This window comes from Zonotrichia albicollis, chromosome 4 (assembly GCF_047830755.1).
Source record: "Zonotrichia albicollis isolate bZonAlb1 chromosome 4, bZonAlb1.hap1, whole genome shotgun sequence".
Taxonomy (NCBI): domain Eukaryota; kingdom Metazoa; phylum Chordata; class Aves; order Passeriformes; family Passerellidae; genus Zonotrichia; species Zonotrichia albicollis.
Window position 1 is genome coordinate 36215767 of NC_133822.1, and position 13498 is coordinate 36229264.

General features: G+C 40.2%; 1 protein-coding gene across 2 annotated transcripts in view; it reads left to right on the plus strand.

Moving 5' to 3' along the window:
* Positions 1-13498, plus strand: part of GUCY2C (guanylate cyclase 2C) — a 54012-nt gene that overhangs the window by 22242 nt on the left and 18272 nt on the right. For both annotated transcript variants that reach the window (XM_074539484.1, XM_074539483.1), the window contains exons 10-17: positions 1453-1538; positions 1966-2077; positions 5425-5506; positions 7760-7865; positions 8381-8443; positions 9000-9071; positions 10017-10121; positions 11300-11386. In XM_074539484.1, coding sequence (XP_074395585.1) covers positions 1453-1538; positions 1966-2077; positions 5425-5506; positions 7760-7865; positions 8381-8443; positions 9000-9071; positions 10017-10121; positions 11300-11386 — 713 coding nt within the window. The remainder of the gene's footprint in view (positions 1-1452; positions 1539-1965; positions 2078-5424; positions 5507-7759; positions 7866-8380; positions 8444-8999; positions 9072-10016; positions 10122-11299; positions 11387-13498) is intronic.

The window sequence follows — 13498 nt, forward strand, 5'->3', positions numbered from 1 at the left end:
GTGGGTGTAGGCCAGCTGACAGTGGGTTGGCTCCTCTTAGTCAACTTTCTTTTTCCTCTCACAGGTTGTCTAGCACTGGTGGGCTTTTGTTTTGTAGGCCATGGGCTTAAAATCACAGAATTCAATCATTAGGAAAAGACAGAGGCAAAACTTATGCAAAGAAGTGAAAATGTTATCTCTCTGGGAGTATAGTCCCAGTTGTTGCTTCATATCAGAGATCTGTACCAAAACGATGACTCAAAGTTTTGTGTTTATGCCCCACCTACATTCAGCAAATATGTGTGTAGAAGTTTCCCAGATTTTTCCAAGATAGGAAAGGCTGCAGGCTTATCTTTGCTTTAACCATGGTATCTAATACCTAGCAAAATATAGTTTACTAATTCCTTCTGGAGACAGCATCCCTTTCCGAATGTCAGTAAACTTATCTCTTCTGTTTAAGTTTAGAAGTTAAGTTGCACAAACGTTTTTACTCATCCAAAATACAGCACTGTAATGCTCGTCATAATTTATAGGTTTAGTTAAAAAAAAATTCTGAAAGTGATAGGTTTTGAACAACCTTCATTCTTTCCTGTGATGGAGTCTGGTACAGTAGGGATTTAATACAAAAATTATTTTGATATTAAGAAGGTAGACCATGAAAAAGTTAGCATCAGTTTTTGAGGTAAAAAGGGAGAAGGTAATTGCAGAACTAAAATAATGCTGATACTGAACTTAGGAGAAAGAAAACAAGTCATCATCAAGAGCAGCGAAAGGACAATCTGAAGCTGATAAAAAAAAATCCTCTTATAAAAAAAGGGGTAAACAAAGGTGAGACTTTCAGGAATAGTGAATATTGGCTAAGCTTGTGCTCATGTTGAGGCAACTGACTTATGCAGTCAAGCTGAGCCAAGCTGTGCTGAGGGATTTGGGAAGTTCCACCTTAAAATCCTTGTAATGTGCTACACAGGCAATTTCTTAATGTGCACATTTGCTGATGTACAGAGAGAGGATGCTAAAGGCAAAAAGAACACGGTAAAAACATTATTATTAGGCTTTCAAAAGAATAAAGGGAATGAAAGCATCCTTGTATTTCTTTTACTATTGATAGATTCAAACTGCAGGTGGAAACAGACTATTTTGCTTCTCACTTCCAAAATGGTCTCTTCAAGGGAGGTGACTGACATTCTTGGTATGCTGAAGAAATCTGACAAATATATTTTGTTGTAGCTAGAGGGAGACTTTCTTCTTCAGTGCTGTCAGTTCAACACTTTTTATTGGATTTTGTAGAGAAAGTGTAGTGTGGTATTAAAAGAAAAGTTAAAAGCACCACACTGAGCTGATACGTATCTAGCACATACCTGAAGAAGAAAAGTACCCTAAGTATCAGAAATCCTTCTCTTTATCCCATTCCTCCTGCCCCATATTTGTGTTTCTGAAAATGCAAGCCCTCTAACGAATTCCTTGTGTCTGCAGGTGTAGAGGGTCCTGTGATTCTGGATGAATTTGGAGACATTGATAGCAATCTGACCGTGCTGTACACATCACACACTGCAAATTACGTATGTATGTGCAGGGTGCAACTGTTCAACCTTATATATGAAAGGAGAAACAGAATGCCCTGTACTGTTGCATAAGAATGATGAAAATAACTGCAGCAGGTGTGGTGGAGTGCCAAGGCGTTCTGTGCATGCCAGAAAGGGGTCATGTGAGGTGTACTGGAGACTGACAGGATTGATGTAATCTGGTGATTCAGTAAGTGAAGTGCAGCTGGTATTTTGTGGGATTGGTAAATTTATTTTCAGAGAGAGGGGAGGAATGAGAAAGAATATTGCAGCCAAGCATATGGATACAGTGAGAAATACACCACTATAGCAGGAAAATTAATTTGAGTTTGGGCAATACATTTATTAAGGGTAGTCTGGAGCAAGGGACAAAAGAGGGAGAACACAGCTGCTGACTGCATTTCTTCCCTCCTCCCATCCATAGTTCAAACCTCTCCTGTATTTCAACACTCAAAGCAATGGCACGTGCGCGGCGACTAACAGTCCAGATTTTATTTGGAAGAACCACAAACTGCCCAGTGATACTCCAGGCACTGGTGAGACACCTGTTAAACCTACCACCTACATCTTTGAAGACAAGTCACACAGTCCTGAGATCCACCTGCTGTGTGATCCAGCATGCTACTTTCACACTGCCCCCAGCCAGTGATGCAAGGAGCTGGGTGCAGAACAGCATCTTTCCTTCTCCTGCCTCATCCCCACCATGTTCTCTGCCTCCAGTCCAGTTCAAAACCTTAATTTCTGTTTTGGTGCTGATACTGTCTCTTGAAAACTCAATACTGTACCAGTGATTATGGGGAATACCATGGGGTATTTCAGAAGAAGTCACCCCCAAATGAATAGTCTTCCCTAGAATATGGTAGTAGTGTGAACTGTTTGAAAGACTGTCCAGGAAAGGCAGCAGAATTAAGGTTATGATGAGTTATCTGACTCTGCATTTCTGTATCTGATGGACCATGGTGGCTTCTTTTTGCTGCTTTATCCTTGTTGCAGGGAGCTGGGGAGAGGACACAGCACTGTGCAGATTCTGGGGGCTCTGAGAAGAGCTGACTCTGTGAAGAAAGACCATGGGGAAACTAGGTTATAGCTCTGGTTACACCCATACTTTAAATCTAAAATCTCAGAAATCACCACCTTCTTTCCTTTTGAGTTTTTGGTGACTCCTGGATAGAATGGATAAAGCCCCTTGTTAATCAGCAGAGCAGAGCCTTGGCAGTCTGATCAGACTGAGATTGTTTCCCTCTTTAAGACTGCTGCCACATGGTGATTGGCAATGGAAGGGCATATGCTTCAGGGTATGATATGCAGAATAAAAATTATTGCAGTGGCAGTAATTGCAAGGGTTAGTGCACAGTGGGTTAGTGTTCACCTGAGTCATTCCATCAGTGAGAATCCATAGATGAAGCTGTTAAAAGTCTCTGCTAAAGTAGTCCCATTAATTTGCTGTATTGCTTGCCTCCATTAGGGAATAGGCAAAGTATAATTGGAGAGATAAACATCTTCTGCTAACTAAGAGTCCATTCACAGTAAGGTGGTAAAATGTAAACATTTTTATTCCTCAGTAAAGTAAATCAGGTGCCCTAAAATTAGGCTTTATCCCTCTTAAGAGAGGCAGGAGTAGTGGTTTATTGCCAGAGACCCATGGGAGTTACCAGGAGAAGGGAGGCGGGAGCTTTGATAAGACTCAAGTTAGTTTTGGGAAGAGCAGAGCGATTTCAGTGGAGCTTTCATTTTTCATCTCTGGTCAAATCTCTGGTCTGCCTTGGTTTGACTATGAGTGCTGTTTTTTTTCAGAGACAGCAGCACTGCACACATCAGCCACAAGGTCTCCCTGTACCAGCTCCATGAGCTTTGTGCTTTCTGGCTCCTGTCTTCTTGATGTTGCTCCAGTCCCATTCTCATCCATCCCTTGGGCCCCATAACATGCTGTATTGTCAGTGGATCTTACATATCCTTCAAATATTCTCCTCAGTATGTCCTTGTTTGAAGCTGCTGCACAAGGGGGAAAGAGAATTGCAGAAAGCCAGTGTCTACAAATGTTGGTAGCTTAACATCTAGTGCTTAACTGAAGCCTGACACTGTGGCCAAGCCATACTAAACTTAAAGTGAAACTGCCACCCAAAGGCACTTGATCATTTTGTTTCACATTAAAAAAAAAAATTAACCTTCCTTCATTGTGATTCTAAATAAATATATCCCCCCAAAAAAGGAGAATGGTCAAAGTTTAAGTAATCACTGTGTCTTGCTAAAGCCAGTCAAAACTTTCCATCCTGGAATATCTTTTTTCCTCCGAGTAGGTGAACAGCAGAGACAACCAGAGAGCCCTGCTTCTTCCTAAGCCATAACAGAGAACAGCTGACCCAGTTCTGCTGCCTTCCTTCCTCCTAGTATTCCGTGAAAAAAACGGGGGCTCATCCATATTTTCCCCTTATTCAGAAAGTTTTAACCCTCATTCTAAACACAGATAAGATAATTCTTCAATAAACAAACGTTTCTGGTTCCAGAGGACCAGTTGTTTCCCTCTGCCTCTTGTAAAACTAAGAGCCAGAAGGTGGCAGCAGAACCTCAGGAAAGGGAAATTACGGTCCCCCGGCACTTCGACGGAAAATTGTAATCTGTTGAAGCTGTATGCCACAATTCACAAACCTGAAGTTTCAGACAATTTTTATGCAAAATTATTTTGCCCGTTCTCATTTATCTCTCATTTTATAGTGGTGACTTAACTTGTGGAGTAGAACGATAGTACTGATGATTTTCATCAGAGAGCATCAGACTAATACTAAATTACCTTGAGGCCCTTAGACATACTGAAAGAATCCCTGATGAACATATTGAAAGAAATTGGAGAGATGTGATACCCAGAAAAAGAAAAATCAAAACAGAAATCTGGCTCCAAATTCCAGAGGAGTTCATAAACGGAATCCTATGTCAGATACAGGCACAAAAATTGCTATGTTGAAAATCCTTCCTCAATTGCTGCTTGATACTGAAGGCAGCTAGTGTGTGTACATTTGGTTCTTATTTCTTTACTAATTTTGATATTTTTTTCTGTGTCCCTTCATTTCTGCTCCTGGGCAAAGACAGAAGTATATTAGCCTCAGTAAGGCTGAATAATTCAGCTCTTTTACTGTCCTTGATCAACATGGCAATCTGCAAAACTGGATTCTTCTCTGCCTTTTTTGCCTGAGACATTTGCTTAGTAAAGTAGGTTCACTCTAGTCATGTGACCACCAGCTGAAGCTGGGGGATAATGGCCTGTTATTCTTCAAATGAAGTTGGTGGCCACCAACTTTCCTTCCCAGTACCCCCAAGCTCCAAGAACAGACACAAGAGAGGCTTCAGTTTGCTTTTCCACAGTAAGACAATCAACATTAAAACCTTATTCAGTTCCCAGCCTTGTTCATCCTGTGTACCTGCTCAGGATTAGAACCCTTGTGGGCTCTGTAGATTTGGGATCTAGGTCCTCAGATGCCTGAACAACATGATTTTCAAACTATTTGGCTCCTAGCAGCTTCCAAGGATACTTTACTGGCTTTGTGCTGCCACCAGATTAATTTCCCTCTACAGGATATTAATTTCCTACTGAAGAGTACAGTCCACACAGTAGCACCATTGCCTGGGTGTGCCCACAGATTGCCCATTCCTCAGGTGGGGATGTAAGGCTGCACTAATCTGGGTCATGCTTCATCCTACATTGAAAGAGGCAAGTGTCATTCCAAGGCAGTGCTGGACTTTACCAAAGCCTCTCAATTTGGATGTGACCAAAAAAGTGTCCTTGGTCAGCTACTATGATTTCCATGTGTGTGTGAGAGTAATTTCTTAAATACAATATTGTTTTTCAGCATCCTCCATGAAGTTATCTTTCAATTTTTCTTTTTTGCAGGCCCACACGTCTTGACTATTGCTGTCTTTACACTCACGGGAATTGTGATTCTGGTTCTGATCATCTCTTTGTTGATTCTAAGGTACCAACCCCTTTGGCTTTCTGTTTGTTTGTCCTTGAACAGTTTTCCCACTAGGACAAAACCTTTGACCCCTCCTTGAAGAGCCATTGATTAGCTTACCTTGCACACCTGTGTGGTTGTCCCTAGTGTGAACTCTGGTAGTGCCAAGTAGTGCTTTCATCCATGGTGTTGTTATGACAGGTTAATAAACAAAGGAGAAGGTGCAGCAAGGCTCAGTGTTCTTGCATCTGCTAAAAATCTCTGATTCCTATACATACACAGAAATATGTCTCATACCAATCTTCAGATTTTTTCCACTTTACTACCCATCTTTGGCTTTCTTGGGATTCACTTATATTTCTTTAATGTATTGGTGACATAAAAGCTCAATCTAGAAGATAGTGTTTCTCTTGGGACACTGTAGGAGTCAAAACACCATGAGGTTTTGCTGTTTTCATTGCATGGGTCCATTCCTTCAACTCTGTCAACACCCTGCATAAAAATTTTTCTAACAGCTTGGAATTTCATGCAGCATTATCATTATGGAAAAGGCAGAAATAGAAATAATTGATGCCTCCTTTTGATGGAAGAAATCCCACCACAGTTCCAAAGTATAGGATTTTCTTTAATCTTTAAAAAAATCTTCTTACCTGTGCCTCCCTTTTCAATCTGTATTTTTGTTATATAGTGGAGAACTTCAGAAAAAACAAGAAAATAAGATCTTAAGAAAAGTTTATTAGAAACAGATGCTATTCAGGCTCTCTTATTTTGAGTAGACCAATCTGAGTTGCTAACTAAAACAAGGGAAAAATCAAAGATAAAGATACACAACTCTTATACATCGAGTTGTACACAAGATACGTAGGAGCTAATCATTGTCACATCTAAGCACTGACATACAAACAGACAGTAAAGTTTGCAATGCCTATGAAAATTAATAAACAAAAGCAGGGACTTGTAAAATATTCTACACTTCTTCATATTTGGAGATGCATAAAATCTAAATATTCTGTTTAGATGATTAGATTATTGTCTGCATACCTTTGTGATATTCCCAAGCATCAGATATAGAAGAGATTTCTGAGACTTTTTTCAAATAAAACTTGCACTTTTAGTGTCAAAACAATAGTAAACTTCTCAAATATAATTGCTACTTAAGATTATTCCCTAACAAGTAAAGAAGATAAATTCCTACGAAAATCAACAAAATGCCTCATTATTTGTTCTTTATCTCTTAAGTTTCTAGCACACTTGGACTATTCTACAGCTACATGTGAAGTTCTGACTACAAAGTAAAAAGTCTAAATCCTTAAAAACATGTAACTAAATATTAGACCTAGTAGACTTTAATTCAGTTTGATGTGTTCTTAATAACCAGCTGATACCAGTTTGAACTCTAGTGCATCCTAATGACACATAGACACACCTTACAAGGTAGAACAGAGAAAAACAGTTCTTACTGCAATTGTTGGTCTTCATTTTCTTAAGCAAATATATGCTTAAAAATGTAGTGAACAAGGGAATATTTGTGTTATTAGTCAGTAGTATGGGTTCTGCCATTTGGAGCATTTGCCAGCAGTTATCAGTGTGTTAGGATTCTCTCCAGTCAATCCTGTACAGTTTTTTAGTCAAGGAAGGACTTGCACAAGTAAGGAGACAATTTGATGAGCACTAGCTGTCTTGTAGCTTTTCTCTAAGACTGCCTGCTCTTAGAGAATTTCTGCAGCGGAGACAGCAGTTTCTTTCTCCCATTTCCAAGGACTCTTCCTCATTTTTACAAATTGTGCAGAATACAAGGGACACCCACAAAAAGGCACTTGATCACTCAGCACCTCCTCTCCTGGCATTGTATTCACAGCAGTTCTTACTAACCAGTGTGGATGGCAGGACTTCCTTTGGCTTACATTTGTTTGTGGGACCTCTCTTCCAAGTACATTTAATTACATGGAGGAGAAAACTGTATAAAATCCAGATGGTCCTTTATGCTTTAAATTCTTCTGACCACCCTCAAGACTCTGACAATTGCCTAGCAGTTGTTCTGCTAAATCTGCTACAGAATGAATGAGCATTTAGGCTTTCCCAAAGCTAGGAGAATTAAGGAGTTTCCTCAAACTGGAAAACTGGATGAGAGCCACAGGGCTTCTGCTCAAGTCTCATCAACTTGTCACACCATCCTTGTGTCATCCTGACGCTAGATGCTTCCCTGTCCTAATCTCCTGTTGTGGGTTTCGGTTCCCTGGGAGGATGTCCCAGAAGGCTTCTCTTGTTCTTCAGGAAGTACAGGAGAGATAATGAGCGCCGGTGGAAGAAATGGTCCCATATACCACCTGAGGAAATCCTGCCTCTAGAAACCAGTGAGACAAGTTATGTTAGTTTAAAGGTAAGAGAAGCACAGTGTCCAAAGCTGGATCTTGGATTCTGTCTCCTAAGGACAATCAATGCTGGGGTTTTGACATGTTCTGACTACAGCACCCTATGGCTCTGGTAGGATGAGGACCTGTTAATTTTTGATTTTTTTTTTTTAACCCACACTTGCTGTATTGAAGAAATAGAAATCATTCCCCATCTATTGCTCCCTAATAGAATATACCTGTTCCTATCGGTAAAGCTCATTTTATGATGGGGGAATGGGCTGGGTATTGACTTCCAGTCTCTGTTACAAAGATTTCCTGTGCATTATTATGCCTCTATAATGCCAAAGAGCATGAAAACAGCAGGTGGAGGGCCTGGGAGTGGCATGGATGTCCCACAATTTCTGTGGCATGTAGTGACCCTCCCTAGAGAGAGAGGTTTATGCTTCTCCGTGTGGCACACACAGACATTACTAATCCCTCTGGACCTGTCAAGTGAGGAGTAGGTGATAATTGCAAGTTAATTATTCTTCTTTGTTCTCAGATTGATGAAGATAAGAGACGTGACACCACCCAGAGACTTCGCCAGGGCAAGTATGACAAGAAGGTAACCTGACTGCAGTGTCCATGCTCCCTTCCTCACCTTTAGGAGGGCACATTCTGGGAGGAGGTCATTCCACCTCCCCTGACCTTGCAGAATGGTTAGTTCTTATGGAAGGAGTAAGCCCTTTGTTCCCGATCTTCTGCTATGTATTTTGTTTGCTGACAGAAGGCTAAATATTAGACTCCATGAACCCCTAGCCCTGGAGTACAGAAGCATAAACACAGGGACCAGAAATCTGATACATTTTGGTACTACAGAGGTGAATAGGTTAATGGAGGACAGGCCATTTACATAGCAATTCTTTGCATTCAGTAGAGCTATCTGCCTGATTGAGGTATATTCTTGTTGAGTTAAAATCTGCACAACTGATAGATCTAAATCCTTTGAAGAAAATATAGCTCCAGTACTTATTAGCTGATTAACTGAAACTCCAACAGTGAAGCAGTAGGCTGGTGTTTCTGAAGTATTTCTTTGTATGGACATTTCTTGGAAGAGAAAGACTAATTGCTGTTGTACTAAACATATGACTTTTTTTCTCCTACTGGTATTTTTCCTTCAGGTGGTGATCCTAAAGGATCTCAAAAACAGTGATGGAAATTTCTCAGAAAAGCAAAAAATAGAACTGAACAAGGTAACTGTTGCACATAGAAACTGGACACAGCAGGGTGGGATGGAGGCTATGAGTGAAGACATTGCTTTCCACTGTCAACTCCAATAGCCATATGCTTGTGCATGTTTGTGAGGTGGACAGGTAATGAATTCCTCAAAGGATATTGCTTGATGAACTTTATCTTTGTTATGTGATCTCATCACCACTTCAGAGTCTGAATCGTGTGCCAGTCAAGCTGAGGATGAATGAAGTAATTCATGTGCTGTCATATGGCCTTACTTAATCAGTTTTTATAGCTGATGCTAAAAGGCACTGCACTCTTTTGGCTCATATCATACTAATTCATCAGTAGTGGAATGTTGTAGTTAAATCTTATTATTGAATGCCAAGTGCAGCTCTTTAAATATAAGTTACTCTCTGCTGACTTCTGCACACGGACTCTTTCAGCATGGGAGATTAATTTGGCTGCAGTACTGCATCTTTTTTTGAATGGTTTTCCTATTACACAACACTGCTATATTGTGAATTCAATAAACTCTAAAAATACCTCAAAGTAAGCTACTGTTGTCTATTTAAATGGACAAACTCCATAATATCATGCAGCATCATTAAATTTTTATTACTTGCTCATTTACTGACTGATTCACATCATTCTGTCACTCATAATGGCTATTCTGGTCAGCTGGGAGGTTTGATAGAGAGGCAGTAATAGATACTATATTGGGCTCTAAAATTAACTTGCAGTACCCAACAGCAGCCACTCTTATCTCCCTAATCCAGAAGATTCTGGAATGACAAATGTCTTCAAGTACTTCACTCAGTGCCTTAGCACACTCTGGTTTAAGGGAAACTCATACATCTTATCAGGGCCTGAGATAAAAAGCCTTGTCATACAAATATCCATGTCCTATGTTTCTGTACTAAAAATGATTGCTTTTAAAAACAGATTAAATGTCTCTGCTCCAGCTCCTACAGATTGATTATTACAACCTGACCAAGTTCTATGGCACTGTGAAGATAGACACCATGATCTTTGGGGTGATTGAATACTGCGAAAGAGGTTCTTTGCGGGTAAAGAATTTTAAGGGTCACCTTCTACCCCCAAATTATCAAATTTCAAAGTAAGAAAAGAAATCCCCATCTCTCTGTCTTTGACCCTCATGCAGCAGCCATGGACTGAGCAAGAGGTGGCAGGTTTCTAAGTTTCCTCCCCCTTGCTTGGCGCTCCCCATCCCTCCCCAGGTTCTGCTGTGTCACTTTGATGGTTCTCAGCAGCAAGAGGACGAGGTGAGGGGGAGCCAAGGAAAAGTACAGACCCAGGCCACAGTAACAGCCAGTATTGGTGTTGTGTCCCCTATTGGAAGCATATAGGATTTAACTTGTTCTTCATTTTCCAGTCTGTAACCGTTGCCTCTGCTGATGTGCTTGTGTACCACAGAGTATGCAAGGACAGAAAAAAAGAATATATTCAATATTATTAAGGGAGAAAAATGGCAAGTTCTGCATTATAAGGGAAAATAATCCTTATTTTTTGTTTATAAACAGAAATGGTAAATTGATGCTGGCAAGAATATGGAAAGACTTACTACTTTATTACTGGTTTATTACTACCAATATTATTTCAGTGCTAATCATGAAGTGATAATCATCAACTTTTCTGAGGGTATATATTGTCTCTGCTTCTGTGATCATACAGAGACTGTCATCAGTAGCAGTGGTCTCTGGAACAAACTCACAGCAAGGCAGCAAAATAATTGTTCTCTAAGTTATTTTCTGGTAAACTGGCATACTTATGGAAGTTTACCTTTATCAATGGATGTCATCATGTCTGAAAGAACTGTAAATGACTGGCAGGCAAAGATAAAGCAACAGTTTACTTTGAACTTGTTAGGCTAGGAGTAAATTGGTAGGAAATGGACTGTGAGCACAAAACATGGAAAATCCTCTCCCTTCCTCTTGCACAACTTGACCATTTGTTTCTCAGCTATTTTGTGTTATTAAAAACTTGTTTTGAAAACCGATTTCGCAACCTATTTTAATTGCAGAAACCTTTCTTTTCTGTAGTCCCCACTATTCTAGCTCTGTCTGAACTTAATGTATATTTAATATTCCCTAATTTTTGAGTCAACTTCTGTTCTAGTGCATGTACTTTCTATAAAAACCAAAGTTGCTGGTTGAAAGGCATGCAATTTGTGCACCCATATCTCATCTTCTGCTTTTTCCCTGAAAAACTTTTCTTCTCTTGACAGGATGTTTTAAATGATAAAATATCCTACCCTGATGGCACGTTCATGGACTGGGAATTTAAAATCTCTGTCATGTATGATATTGCCAAGGTAAGTGTGCTGTCATATGTAAATGTAAATCAGCCTGTCCTGTCTTGCAGAACTGATCCTCTGAGGAGAGTAGCTCTCAAAGTTGTCTTCTTTCCTAGAGCTGTGTGCCCTTCCAGTCTGTTCTCCTCTGGGGACAGTTATCTGAGGCAGGCTTTCAGACTGAAGGAGGAAATAGGGGCCAGAACTGGCCTGGGGCTATTTATAAATAAACAAATCAAGTATACCCCAAAGAAATGTGGCCCAGAGACCAGAGGGTTACAATCTGCTGACCAGTGGTTCTGATAAGTAGGGCTTATGCTGTCACAAGCTCTGCAAAACACACTGCTTTGTGGTCTCAGGTAAAGCATACAGAGAAAAACTGTATTTTTTCAAATCACAGACTTATTCTAATATCTATCCAGAGATGGGATCAACTTTTTCTAAACAAACTGTTCATGTACCATCCTCATTTTCTCATTAGAGTGAGACACTGGTTTCTCAGTACAGCTATCAATTTCAAGCAGTTGGAGAGGGAAAAAATTAGTCATGTACAGAAACCAAGGCTGGTTTTCAGTAACTTTCAACAGATCTTTGCTTTTTAGGTCCTTGCGGTAGGAAAAATCAATATGCACAGTAAAGGAAATTCTGTTCTACATTAGACACTTGTAACTGTTTAGCTAGTAGGTAAGGACCCTTTGTAATTCACTGGTATAATAATTCATTATGCCTCTACAGATAATGTAAAGAACCCCCTCCACAATCTGATCTTTTTGCCAGGGCTCAGCTGCTCTCCTCTTCCTATAGCTGGTTTGAGTTGAACAGGCCTCTTATTTCCCTACATGCACCAGTTCAGATTTGGTCTCCACAATGAATGACTCCACTGTCTGTTCTAAAGAGATATTGAAAATCTTGTGCTTTATTAAAGCCCACTTAATCCAAATTGTCACAGTTTGTTGGCCTTGTTAATGACTTTCAAGTTCAGTTTACATTCAGTTAAAGTTTCATTTTAAGTAGCAGCAGAGGAGTTTCTCTTCCTCCTCAAAACCCAGAGTATTTTTTAACCCTTTGCACCCTCAGATCACCTTCAGATGTTTCCCTAGAAAATAATGATTAGTACTGTCTCTGTTTATGAGGACAGAGAAATCCCAGTCCCTCTGAAGGGAGTGACCAAACGCCCAATGACTGCATTTATGCTGAGACTGCACAGCCAGTCATTTGCTGCACCATTGGTAAAGGGGACATGGCACCTGAGGATGGATTGGCACAAAGCATCTGTTATGTGGAATGGATCCTGAGCATTATTAGCTGTGTTAGGAGAGATGGTTCACAAACTCTTCATGAAAACTTGTATGTACCTAGGATTATTAGGAAAATTACTGTTGTTTGGATGACCTGCCAACTCTCCTATTCCTTGATACTATGGTGAAGCTTCTGGGACCTACACATTTCCATGAAATTCTAGTATTGCTTTTTCCAAACCCTATCTTCTAAACCTCCAAGCACCATGTCTATATTTACTTGAAAGGCTTCTCTTTTTAAAGAAGTAATTTCATGGCCTCTCAACTCCAGTTCCTCTCATCTCAGTATCTGTCCTTTTCAAGTCCAGCTGCAGCTCTCCAGGCTATTAAAATACTTATGACCTGGTGTTCCTTTCCCTTCCTTTTGAGATGCTTCTCCCTCTCCACACTACCACTTTCATTCACTCTGCTTTTACCATGGACCAAACAGTCCTTGTACTATGCTTGCTTGAGAAGCTGCTGCATCTGTTTCTGAACAAAGGTTGGGTCTCCTGTATTCCCTGGAGCAAACAGCCAAGTGATGACTATTCTTGGAGCCGTCTCTAATTCAATAGAAAAGGTGATGTGGCCAAAGAGGAAGTCCTAAATCTATTCAGTTTACTTTCCCCCCTCCATCTTTTCTTTCTTGCTTGCTATTGTAGCTGCCTCTTGAATTGATGGGACCACCTTATAACTACATGGATTTGGCCATGTGCCCAAAGAGCTCTGATGAAAGGTCTGCTGAGAGGGAATTGCAGTAATCAAGCCTTGTAGTTATTAGTGCATACGCTGTCGTTGCAATAGTATTTATTAAATAAGTGGCTGCTGCAGGATATTGTGCAAGGGGTTGTAATAT